A 13,822-nucleotide genomic window follows, 5' to 3' on the forward strand; every position below is an offset into this window, starting at 1 on the left:
AATATTTTGATGGTGAAAAAGTTCTTACCGAAGATTATCATCGGCCCCTCCAACAATGACCAAACTGTTATCAGCCCTGAGCTTCTCTCGAAAATCCTCCATTGCCTCTGGGTGACACTGAAGAGAGTTCTGGCCGATCACAAAAAGTACTGGTGTCTTCAAGTCAAGGAGAGGGTCATCAACATCCTGCAATAGCAAAAGACGCAGGCTCAATCACATAAGCCACATTGTGCACATAATGGGGCCCATTCATCAACGCTTTTACTCCAGAAAACTTGTGCCTACAAAGTAATGGACTTCAGTTGAACTTGCACACAGCAGATGTGTGTCAGAAATTGTTACATCTGTCCTATTCATTTAATGAGGCTTGCAGAAAATGTGCTTGCTGCAAAAATAAACTCAGAGGAATGAAATGGATTTTCATTTCCAGAAATACTGCAATAAGTCTGCAGTGTGTGATTTCATCCTTGCTCCGCTATTACTTGTGTATGAAGGTATGACTGTGTCTATACTAAGGAGCAGAACTAATTATAACAGCACCTTATAATTTCTTCCTTCTAAATACGGTATGTTCCCATCTTGATAAATGGGTATTGTTGGATAGTACGGTACTTGCAAATAAAAGCAATTCTGCAATTTATGGCTAAGTAAAATTTTCAGCCGCTCTTTATTATTATTATTATTTACTTATATAGCACCATTAATTCCATGGTGCTGTACATGTGAAAAGGGGTTACATACAGGGTTCTTGAGATAGGAATACTTTTAATTTCTTTACAGCGCATTGTCATGAAGAGCGACCACCCGTGCCAGACAGCAGAACATGCAGTGCTTACAAGCTCTTTTCTATTGAGCTTGTAAACATGGTTTTGAATCAGTAACAAGAGAGAAGTGTTAATATCTCAAGAACGGTTGCAAATTTTAAATAATCAGTAAATTGTAAAAAGTGCTTGTTTTTACAAGCACAATCTGACAATATCCATCTATGGAAATGTGAATAATCCTTTAAAAGCCTGTGCATGCTTTTTTTGAGAGACTTAAGTACAATGTTACCATAATAACAAATGCTTGCCATATTTTTTTAGGCGAGGCACAATGCAGTTATCAATTCCATCCACAGAATAAGTCTACAACACATGACAAATTAGTCGCAAAGGAAAATTTTTCTTATTAAACATAAAATCACTGTCTTGTAGCACTCAGGCTGAGGGACACCGGAAACTATTAGGTACAGTGTCGGCAAAAATAATCTTTACACTTGCGCAGCAAAAAAAAAAAAAAACTTTACATATAAAATCCACATCATAATTTCACTTTTTAAAAGTGTACACAATGGGGGAGTTAATAAAAAATGGTCTAATATTAAAGCTGGCTTTGTTGCAAATATCAACCAATCAACGCTCAGTTTTCACTTCTCTGGTAAAGAGAAAGCTGCACTCTGGTTGTTATGTGCAGTTCAGCCAGTTTTGCTATTAGGCAGTCTTTTATTATCTCCCACAATGGGTCGAAGGAAGCTTAAAATGGAAGAGAAATCCCGTGCCTTGACTCTGCTTGAGAAGGGGGATTCGGTGATTGCTGTAGCTAAAGATCTGGGAGTGTCAAGAGAAGCAATTTATCAACTGAAGCGGTCGGCGGCATCATTGCCTCCTGGGATGGTACCGCAGAGGAAGTCAGGCACTGGTGCACCTACCCAAGAAGGCTTCACCAAGGACTGATAAGCTTCTGAAGCGTGAAGTGATGTCACATACTTCTATAACTGCCGTTGAACTAAAAAAACAAGTACCCTATGCTCCTCCAGAACATCGCAACTAGGACAATTCGTCACCGCCTGCAGAAAGACCTGGGTCTACCAAGGATGTAATCTTTCATTGCATGCCCTTTAATGTTCAGTAGTGAACACTGCATGTGTGTGCTAAAAGAGCAAGAAGAAATTGATGAGCTTGTGGCAATCAAAATACAGCTCCTTTCCCAAGAATGTGGTCCCTGAGAATCTGCTCAGGGGCCGGATAAAAAGTCATCGAGGGCCATAAATGGCCCTGGGGCCAGATGATCCCCACCCCTGCTCTACGAGGAGGTTGATTACTTCAAAATATCAGGATCTTCTGGGCCAGTCTCTAGGCCATGGGAATGACTTCTTCCAACTTCATCTTCTTGAGCTGTTTAATTAGCAGAAAAGGGAGGGAGAATTGTTTTCATGTAATAGCCAGAGCGTCACAAGCGATTGCTGGGAGTCGTGAGATATGGACACGAACCAAGGAACTTTGTGGTTTTGTCTGGATGCCATCAAATCGAAGTTTGAAATGGCCCACCATGTACAGATCTGGTCAAAGACTGACGGATGATGGGACCACGCTCCCGCAATTTGCCCCTTAAAAAGTCTGTGGTCTTTTTGTCCATTTTGGGTTTGTTGACCACCGAGATTGTTGGAATTCTTCGTTCCACATAGGCAAGAGTCTGTGATACTCTTGCAATGGCTAGACGACTTTGAGCCTCTCTTTTATAGTTGATGTATGACACAGCAATGGCATTGATAGACTGAATTCCAATGGCATTGATAGACTGAATTCAGACAGGAAGATCTCACATTTGGTCCTGACAATGGAGAAGGGACAAAATAATGACTATGTTCTCCAGGATGTTGATGGAAAGAAAGAAAAGCCCTGTCATTTTTCCAACATCTGAACAGGGTAAACTTCTGGAAAACCGCTCCCAAAACCAAGACGACAGGCATTCATCATTACAACCTGACAATGAATAGGAAGGCAAGAGCGCGGAAAACGAATGAGGGGAGAGTCCTGCCACCAGATCAGGGACTGCCTGAGGTGGGAGGTAGAAATACTGGGCAATCCAGTAAGACAACAGTATTGTCACAACAACCAAGTAGGGCGAGCTTCCAGGGCCTGATATGGAACTGAGCAAAATTATTGCCTTGAATGGCAACCACTATCATGCCTAGGAGGCCACATCTGAGTCCAAGTTGGAATGGTGATCCTATGGTGACAGATTCTTAGGAGATGGGGAGCAAGATGGAGAGAGCCGTAAGGGAGATGATGAACTCACTTGAGGCTACTTGCCATGTTGGTGTGGAGTACCTGGTGTGTCTGACTGACTGAAGAGTGGTCAGAGTACTAGGATCAGTAGTCAAAGGTAGGTGCTCTGTAACAGTGGCAGAGGTCGTGGACATCATGGTCAGCTCGGACACAGACAGTAATGGGCCTTACAGGGGGTAGGACACCTGAGTCGCAGATCGTGGAGGGCTCCTAAGCTGGAGCAGGCAGGAGAGCGGGGTAAATAAATTTAGTGCAGATCGAGAAGTTCAGAATTTGCGCTTACATGACGCGCAAGCAAAATGAGTGACTAGGGGAGGTTTTGCAGGCTGGCATGTTTGGTCATTCTTAGGAATGGACATGATAGAAAAACAGTAAATTGAAAGAAAAGAAGGAGGGAGCAGGTGCCAGGAGAAGAAGAGGAGCATTGCAGAATTACAATGTGTCGGTCCTCTAGAGACAGTCTATCAAGTCCTGAAATGGAGTGATGACTGTTGAGGACTATCCGGAACCCAGGAGGACAGCCAGGCTGCGGGAAAATTGGCAGCAAGACGGGGACCACCTGAGAATAGGAGGCACCACTATCGGTGAGAGAATGGGAATCTCTGTCAAAAAAAGGGAGCCAGGTATACAAAAAAAATGAAGGGGCGCCATTATAGCCGAGAATACAGGCCAAGGGGTTACCAGTGCAACACAGAAGGATGCAGGGCAGGAGCTATACTCGGCTGTCCTGTCAAGTCTTGATCCTAAACACTGGATGTTCTTCACTCCGTGCAAAGCACCATGCCATGTGGGGCGGTGGCAGGCGACATAGGAGAGGACCATCCCCACCAGTACCTAAATGCTGTCTACGTCAGGAAAGGTACCAACTTGCCATCCACATGTAAGAAGGTAGTCTGACCACTGGCACACTGTACTCTCCATCCTTTCTGCTCTGTTACCCTTACTTTAAAAAGAAGATTAGAAAAAAAATACCATAGCTAGAAACAGGTCTGAGACAGATCTGTGTGACTCCTATGTTGGCTGGTTTCACGTTTGCGGTGGTGTCCGCAGGGTTTCTGATGCATACATCTGCATGCGTCTTGATTTCCTCTCTTTTAACCCCTCTGTGACCTTAGACGTACTATCCCGTCGAGGTGCCCTGGGCTTATCTGACCCTGGACGGGATAGTACGTCATAGCCGATCGGCCGCGCTCACGGGGGGAGCGCGGCCGATCGCGGCCGGGTGTCAGCTGCTTATCGCAGCTGACATCCGGCACTATGTGCCAGGAGCGGTCACGGACCGCCCCCGGCACATTAACCCCTTGCACACCGCGTTCAAAGATGATCGCGATGTGCCGGCGGTGCAGGGAAGCACCGCGCAGGGAGGGGGCTCCCTGCGGGCTTCCCTGAGCCCCCCGCAGCAACGCGATGTGATCGCGTTGCTGCGAGGGTCTCCTCACCTCCCTCCCTGCTCGAGCCCCGGATCCAAGATGGCCGCGGATCCGGGTCCTGCAGGGAGGGAGGTGGCTTCACAGAGCCTGCTCAGAGCAGGCACTGTGAAGGCTGCAGCGCTGCATGTCAGATCAGTGATCTGACAGAGTGCTGTGCAAACTGTCAGATCACTGATCTGTGATGTCCCCCCCTGGGACAAAGTAAAAAAAAAAAAAAAAAATTTTCCAAATGTGTAAAAAAAATAAAAAAAAATTCCAAAATAATGAAAAAAAAAAAAAAAAATATTATTCCCATAAATACATTTCTTCATCTAAATAAAAAAAAAAAACCAATAAAAGTACACATATTTAGTATCGCCGCGTCCGTAACGACCCGACCTATAAAAATGTCCCACTAGTTAACCCCTTCAGTAAACACCGTAAGAAAAAAAAAAAAAAAACGAGGCAAAAAACAACGCTTTATTATCATACCGCCGAACAAAAAGTGGAATAACACGCGATCAAAAGGACAGATATAAATAACCATGGTACCGCTGAAAGCGTCATATTGTCCCGCAAAAAAAGAGCCGCCATACAGCATCATCAGGAAAAAAATAAAAAAGTTATAGTCCTGAGAATAAAGCGATGCAAAAATAATTATTTTTTCTGTAAAATAGTTTTTATCGTATAAAAGCACCAAACCATAAAAAAATGATATAAATGAGGTATCGCTGTAATCGTACTGACCCGAAGAATAAAACTGATTTATCAATTTTACCAAACGCGGAACGGTATAAACGCCTCCCCCAATAGAAATTCATGAATAGCTGGCTTTTGGTCATTCTTCCTCACAAAAATCGGAATAAAAAGCGATAAAAAAATGTCACGTGCCCAAAAATGTTTTCAATAAAAACGTCAACTCGTCCCGCAAAAAACAAGACCTCACATGACTCTGTGGACCAAAATATGGAAAAATTATAGCTCTCAAAATGTGGTATTGCAAAAAATATTTTTTGCAATAAAAAGGGTCTTTCAGTGTGTGACGGCTGCCAATCATAAAAATCCGCTAAAAAACTCGCTATAAAAGTAAATCAAACCCCCCTTCATCACCCCCTTAGTTAGGGAAAAATAAAAAAAAAATGTATTTATTTCCATTTTCCCATTAGGGCTAGGGTTAGGGCTAGGGTTAGGGCTAGGGCTAGGGTTAGGGCTAGGGTTAGGGCTAGGGCTAGGGCTAGGGTTAGGGCTAGGGCTAGGGTTAGGGTTAGGGCTAGGGTTAGGGCTAGGGTTAGGGTTAGGGCTAGGGTTAGGGCTAGGGTTAGGGCTAGGGTTAGGGCTAGGGTTGGGGCTACAGTTAGGGTTGGGGCTAAAGTTAGGGTTAGGGTTTAGATTACATTTACAGTTGGGAATAGGGTTGGGATTAGGGTTAGGGGTGTGTCAGGGTTAGAGGTGTGGTTAGGGTTACCGTTGGAATTAGGGTTAGGGGTGTGTTTAGATTAGGGTTTCAGTTATAATTGGGGGGTTTCCACTGTTTCGGCACATCAGGGGCTCTCCAAACACGACATGGCGTCCGATCTCAATTCCAGCCAATTCTGCGTTGAAAAAGTAAAACAGTGCTCCTTCCCTTCCGAGCTCTCCTGTGTGCCCAAACAGGGGTTTACCCCAACATATGGGGTATCAGCGTACTCAGGACAAATTGGACAACAACTTTTGTGGACCAATTTCTCCTGTTACCCTTGGGAAAATACAAAACTGGGGGTTAAAAAATAATTTTTGTGGGAAAACAAAAAGATTTTTTATTTTCACGGCTCTGCGTTATAAACTGTAGTGAAACACTTGGGGGTTCAAAGTTCTCACAACACATCTAGATAAGTTCATTGAGGGGTCTAGTTTCCAATATGGGGTCACTTGTGGGGGGTTTCTACTGTTTAGGTACATTAGGGGCTCTGCAAACGCAATGTGACGCCTGCAGACCAATCCATCTAAGTCTGCATTCCAAATGATGCTCCTTCCCTTCCGAGCCCTCCCATGCGCCCAAACGGTGGTTCCCCCCCACATATCGGGTATCAGCGTACTCAGGACAAATTGGACAACAACATTTAGGGTCCAATTTCTCCTGCTAACCTTGGAAAAATACAAAACTGGGGGCTAAAATATAATTTTTGTGGAAAAAATAATATTTTTTATTTGCATGGCTCTGCGTTATAAACTGTAGTGAAATACTTGGGGGTTCAAAGCTCTCACAACACATCAAGATGAGTTCCTTAGGGGGTCTACTTTCCAAAATGGTGTCACTTGTGGGGGGTTTCTACTGTTTAGGTACATTAGGGGCTCTGCAAACGCAATGTGACGCCTGCAGACCATTCCATCTAAGTCTGCATTCCAAATGGCGCTCCTTCCCTTCCGAACCCTCCCATGCGCCCAAACGGTGGTTCCTCCCCACATATGGGGTATCAGCGTACTCAGGACAAATTGGACAACAACTTTTGGGGTCCAATTTCTCCTGTTACCCTAGGGAAAATACAAAACTGGGGGCTAAAAAATAATTTTTGTGGGAAAAAAATTTTGTTTTATTTTTATGGCTCTGCATTATAAACTTCTGTGAAGCCCTTGGTGGGTCAAAGTGCTCACCACACCTCTAGATAAGTTCCTTAGGGGGTCTACTTTCCAAAATGGTGTCACTTGTGGGGGGTTTTAATGTTTAGGCACATCAGTGGCTCTCCAAACGCAACATGGCGTCCCATCTCAATTTCTGTCAATTTTGCATTGAAAAGTCAAACTGCGCTCCTTCCCTTCCGAGCTCTCCCATGCGCCCAAACAGTGGTTTACTGCCACATATGGGGTATCAGCGTACTCAGGACAAATTGGACAACAACTTTTGAGGTCCAATTTCTTCTCTTACCCTTGGAAAAATAAAAAATTGGGGGCAAAAATATAATTTTTGTGAAAAAATATGATTTTTTTATTTTTACGGTTCTGCATTATAAACTTCTGTGAAGCACTTGGTGGGTCAAAGTGCTCACCACACATCCAGATAAGTTCCTTAGGGGGTCTACTTTCCAAAATGGTGTCACTTGTGGGGGGTTTCAATGTTTAGGCACATCAGTGGCTCTCCAAACGCAACATGGCGTCCCATCTCAATTCCTGTCAATTTTGCATTGAAAAGTCAAATAGCGCTCCTTCCCTTCCGAGCTCTCCCATGCGCCCAAACAGTGGTTTACTGCCACATATGGGGTATCAGCGTACTCAGGACAAATTGGACAACAACTTTTTGGGTCCAATTTCTCCTGTTACCCTTGGTAAAATAAAACAAATTGGAGCTGAAGTAAATTTTTTGTGTAAAAAAGTTAAATGTTCATTTTTATTTAAACATTCCAAAAATTCCTATTAAACACCTGAAGGGTTAATAAACTTCTTGAATGTGGTTTTGAGCACCTTGAGGGGTGCAGTTTTTAGAATGGTGTCACACTTGGGCATTTTCTATCATATAGACCCCTCAAAATGACTTCAAATGAGACGTGGTCCCTAAAAAAAAATGGTGTTGTAAAAATGAGAAATTGCTGGTCAACTTTTAACCCTTATAACTCCCTAACAAAAAAAAAAATTGGTTCCAAAATTATGCTGATGTAAAGGAGACATGTGGGAAATGTTACTTATTAAGTATTTTGTGTGACATATCTCTGTGATTTAATTGCATAAAAATTCAAAGTTTGAAAATTGCGAAATTTTCAAAATTTTCGCCAAATTTCCGTTTTTTTCACAAATAAACGCAGGTACTATCAAAGAAATTTTACCACTATCATGAAGTACAATATGTCACGAGAAAACAATGTCAGAATCACCAGGATCCGTTGAAGCGTTTCGGAGTTATAACCTCATAAAGGGACAGTGGTCAGAATTGTAAAAATTGGCCTGGTCATTAACGTGCAAACCACCCTTGGGGGTAAAGGGGTTAAACACTGTAGACACAGGTGCATGCGTTTGCCCGAGTTTGCTTACGCATGCGTCTTTTCGTGGTGTGCGGCTAACTCACCAGGTTGCAATTTGTGAGGCGGCAAATTTCCATCAAATATGCGCAGGCATGCGCATGGGGATGAGTGCCTAAAAAAACGAATTATTGTCTATGGAAACGCATGCGTACGTATGTCTTTGCGTACGCATGCGTTTGATGCGCTTGCATACTTCGGACTGCGTATGTCCAGGAACTGATTACACACGCCCACTGAGACACGCCCTCCTGGAAATATCACATGCATGCGCACATAAAAAGAGCAAATGCATGCGCACATAAAAAGAGCAAATGCATGCAAACGCTGCGTTTTTTTGCTGTCATTCGTACGCTGATGCGGATAAAAAAAACACTGCGTTATCATGCGTTTTTGCATGCGTTTGCGGACGATACGTTGCGGACTTAACCGCAAATGTGAACCTAGCCTTAGCTAAACTGAGTAGCTTGGTGCCAGTAGGCGAGTGTAGCCTGCTGAGGAGGAGCTTACCTTGTTCTATAAATGAAAGTTTTAGGGTCATCCCTCCGGTATCAGCAGCGTACACCCAAGGACAGGTTTCCTGTGTCCTTCAATGAAGAACCCGAGAAAAAGTGTTTGCTATCAGAATTTCTTAGTAGTGCAGCCTCAGGCTTTGTCCTTGTCTACTAAGGTGATTAAATCCTTATTGACCGCCAATATGTCTTTTACTGACCTGAGAAATAAGAATAGCATCCCCATACAGGTGACAATCCAGCAGCTGTCAACTTGCTGTATAGTCACGAACAGGGTTTGCACCGTCCATATCTGTTTAACCCCTTAGATGCTGCTGTCAATAATGACTACAGTGGGTACAGAAAGTTTTCAGACCCCTTCAAATTTTTCATTGAAGCCATTTGGTAAATTCAAAAAAAGTTAATTCTTTTTCTCAATGTAAACTCTGCACCCCATCTTGGCTGTACTAGCTCATTTCTGTTTTTTTTTTCCAGTCATGAGTCTTCTTGGGAATAATGCAACAAGTTTTTCACACCTGGATTTGGGGATCCTCTGCCATTCTTCCTTGCAGATCCTCTCCAGTTCCGTCAGGTTGGATGGTGAACATTGGTGGAGAGCCATTTTTAGGTTTCTCCAGAGATGCTCAATTGCGTTTAGGTTAGGGCTCTGGCTGGGCCAGTCAAGAATGGTCACAGAGTTGTTCTGAAGCCACTCCTTTGTTATTTTAGCTGTGTGCTTAGGGTCATTGTCTTGTTGGAAGGTGAGCCTTAGGCCAAGTCTGAGGTCCAGAGCACTCCAGGATATCTCTGCACTTGGCAGCATTCATGTTTCCTTCAATGACAACCAGTCGTCCTGTCCCTGTAGCTGAAAAAAACCCACATAGCATGATGCTGCCACCACGTTTCACTGTTGGGATTGTATTGGGCAGGTGATGAGCAGTGCCTGGTTTTCTCCCATGTACCGCCTTAGAATTATCACCAAAAAGGTCCATCTTCATTTCATCAGACCAGAGAATCTTATTTCTCATAGTCTGTGAGTCCTTCATGTGTTTTTTTAGCAAACTGTGCGGGCTTTCATATGTCTTGCACTGAGGGGAGGCTTTAGTTGGGCCACTCTGCTATAAAGGCCAGACTGGTGGAGGGATGTAGCGATTGTTGACTTTGTGGAACTTTCTCCCATTTACCTACTGCGTCTCTGGAGCTCAGCCACAGTGATCTTGGGGTCCTTCTTTACCTCTCTCACCAAGGCTCTTCTCCCACGATTGCTCAGTTTGGCTGGACGGCCAGGTCTAGGAAGATGTCTGGTGGTCCCAAAATTCTTCCATTTAAAGATTATGGAGGCCACTGTGCTTAGGAAACTTCAGTACCTCAGAAATTCTTTTGTAACCTTGGCCTGATCTGTGCCTTGCCACAATTCTGTCTCTGAGCTCCTTGGCCAGTTCCTTTGACCTCATGATTCTCATTTGGTCTGACATGCACTGTGAGTTGTGAGGTCTTAAGGTACCTTCACACATAACGATATCGTTAATGAAATCGTTGCTTTTTGTGACGTAGCAACGATATCGTTAAGGAAATCATTACGTGTGACAGCGACCAACGATCAGGCCCCTGCTGGAAGATCGTTGGTCGCTGAGGAAAGTCCAGAACTTTATTTCGTCGCTGGACTTCCCGCTGACATCGCTGGATCGGTGTGTGTGACGCCGATCCAGCGATGTCTTCACTGGTAACCAGGGTAAACATCGGGTTACTAAGCGCAGGGCCGCGCTTAGTAACCCGATGTTTACCCTGGTTACCAGCGTAAACGTTAAAAAACAAACACTACATACTTACCTTCAGCTGTCTGTCCCCGGCGCTGTGCTTCTCTGCACTCCTCCTGCATCCTGTGTCAGCGCCGGCCAGCCGGAAAGCACAGCGGTGACATATGGATATATCCGTGCTCCTCACACCTACAGTCATGGCCAAAAGTATTCACACCCCTGCAATTCTGTCAGATAATACTCATTTTCTTCCTGAAAATGATTGCAAACACAAATTATTTGGCATTATTATCTTCATTAATTTTGTCTTAAATGAAAAAACACAAAAGAGAATGAAGCAAAAAGCAAAACATTGATCATTTTACACAAAACTCTAAAAATGGGTCAGACAAAAGTATTGGCACCCTCAGCCTAATACTTGGTTGCACAACCTTTAGCCAAAATAACTGCAACCAACCACTTCCGGTAACCATCAATGAGTTTCTTACAATGCTCTGCTGGAATTTTAGACCATTCTTCTTTGGCAAACTGCTCCAGGTCCCTGATATTTGAAGGGTGCCTTCTCCAAACTGCCATTTTTAGATCTCTCCACAGGTGTTCTATGGGATTCAGGTCTGGACTCAATGCTGGCCACCTTAGAAGTCTCAAGTGCTTGCTCTCAAACCATTTTCTAGTGCTTTTTGAAGTGTGTTTTGGGTCATTGTCCTGCTGGAAGACCCATGACCTCTGAGGGAGACCCAGCTTTCTCACACTGCGCCCTACATTATGCTGCAAAATTTGTTGGTAGTCTTCAGACTTCATAATACCATGCACACGGTCAAGCAGTTTAGTGCCAGAGGCAGCAAAGCAACCCCAAAACATCAGGGAACCTCCGCCATGTTTGACTGTAGGGACCGTGTTCTTTTCTTTGAATGCCTCTTTTTTTCTCCTGTAAACTCTATGTTGACGCCTTTGCCCAAAGAGCTCTACTTTTGTCTCATCTGACCAGAGAACATTCTTCCAAAACATTTTAGGCCTTTTCAGGTAAGTTTTGGCAAACTCCAGCCTGGCTTTTTTATGTCTCGGGGTAAGAAGTGGGGTCTTCCTGAGTCTCCTACCTTACAGTCCCTTTTCATTCAGATGCCGACAGATAATACGGGTTGACACTGTTGTACCCTTGGACTGCAGGGCAGCTTGAACTTCTTTGGATGTTAGTCGGGGTTCTTTATTCAACATCCGCACAATCTTGCTTTGAAATCTCTTGTAAATTTTTCTTTTCTGTCCACATCTAGGGAGGTTAGCCATAGTGCCATGGGCTTTAAACTTCTTGATGACACTGTGCACGGTAGACACAGGAACATTCAGGTCTTTGGAGATGGACTTGTAGCCTTAAGATTGCTCATGCTTCCTCACAATTTGGTTTCTCAAGTCCTCAGACAGTTGTTGGTCTTCTTTCTTTTCTCCATGCTCAATGTGGTACACACAAGGACACAGGACAGAGGTTGAGTCAACTTTAATCCATGTCAACTGGCTGCAAGTGTGATTTAGTTATTGCCAACACCTGTTAGGTGCCACAGGTAAGTTACAGGTGCTGTTAATTACACAAATTAGAGAAGCATCACATGATTTTTCGAACAGTGTGAATACTTTTGTCCACCCTCTTTTTTATATTTGGTGTGGAATTATATCCAATTTGGCTCTAGGACAATGCTTTTTGTGTTTTTTTACTTAAGACAAATTAAATGAAGATAATAATACCAAATAATTTGTGTTTGCAATAATTTTCAGGAAGAAAATGAGTATTATCTGACAGAATTGCAGGGGTGTGAATACTTTTGGCCATGACTGTAGATCCTTCTTTCCATCTTAACCCCTTTACCCCCAAGGGTGGTTTGCACGTTAATGACCAGGCCAATTTTTACAATTCTGACCACTGTCCCTTTATGAGGTTATAACTCCGAAACGCTTCAACGGATCCTGGTGATTCTGACATTGTTTTCTCGTGACATATTGTACTTCATGATAGTGGTAAAATTTCTTTGATAGTACCTGCGTTTATTTGTGAAAAAAACGGAAATTTGGCGAAAATTTTGAAAATTTCGCAATTTTCAAACTTTGAATTTTTATGCAATTAAATCACAGAGATATGTCACACAAAATACTTAATAAGTAACATTTCCCACATGTCTCCTTTACATCAGCATAATTTTGGAACCAATTTTTTTTTTTGTTAGGGAGTTATAAGGGTTAAAAGTTGACCAGCAATTTCTCATTTTTACAACACCATTTTTTTTTAGGGACCACGTCTCATTTGAAGTCATTTTGAGGGGTCTATATGATAGAAAATGCCCAAGTGTGACACCATTCTAAAAACTGCACCCCTCAAGGTGCTCAAAACCACATTCAAGAAGTTTATTAACCCTTCAGGTGTTTAATAGGAATTTTTGGAATGTTTAAATAAAAATGAACATTTAACTTTTTTACACAAAAAATTTACTTCAGCTCCAATTTGTTTTATTTTACCAAGGGTAACAGGAGAAATTGGACCCAAAAAGTTGTTGTCCAATTTGTCCTGAGTACGCTGATACCCCATATGTGGCAGTAAACCACTGTTTGGGCGCATGGGAGAGCTCGGAAGGGAAGGAGCGCTATTTGACTTTTCAATGCAAACTTGACAGGAATTGAGATGGGACGCCATGTTGCGTTTGGAGAGCCACTGATGTGCCTAAACATTGAAACCCCCCACAAGTGACACCATTTTGGAAAGTAGACCCCCTAAGGAACTTATCTGGATGTGTGGTGAGCACTTTGACCCACCAAGTGCTTCACAGAAGTTTATAATGCAGAACCGTAAAAATAAAAAATCATATTTTTTCACAAAAATTATATTTTTGCCCCCAATTTTTTATTTTTCCAAGGGTAAGAGAAGAAATTGGACCTCAAAAGTTGTTGTCCAATTTGTCCTGAGTACGCTGATACCCCATATGTGGCAGTAAACCACTGTTTGGGCGCATGGGAGAGCTCGGAAGGGAAGGAGCGCAGTTTGACTTTTCAATGCAAAATTGACAGAAATTGAGATGGGACGCCATGTTGCGTTTGGAGAGCCACTGATGTGCCTAAACATTGAAACCCCCCACAAGTGACACCATT

The 13,822-nt window shown here is 43.2% G+C and overlaps 1 protein-coding gene across 4 annotated transcripts in view; it reads right to left on the reverse strand.

Annotated features, from left to right (window-relative positions):
• KANSL3 (KAT8 regulatory NSL complex subunit 3) overlaps positions 1–13,822 on the reverse strand; it is a 170,791-nt gene that overhangs the window by 94,762 nt on the left and 62,207 nt on the right. For all 4 annotated transcript variants that reach the window (XM_069766622.1, XM_069766621.1, XM_069766620.1 and 1 more), the window contains exon 11: positions 29–186. In XM_069766622.1, the coding sequence (XP_069622723.1) occupies positions 29–186 (158 nt within the window). The remainder of the gene's footprint in view (positions 1–28; positions 187–13,822) is intronic.

This window comes from Ranitomeya imitator, chromosome 4 (genome assembly GCF_032444005.1).
Source record: "Ranitomeya imitator isolate aRanImi1 chromosome 4, aRanImi1.pri, whole genome shotgun sequence".
NCBI classification, from domain to species: Eukaryota; Metazoa; Chordata; class Amphibia; order Anura; family Dendrobatidae; genus Ranitomeya; species Ranitomeya imitator.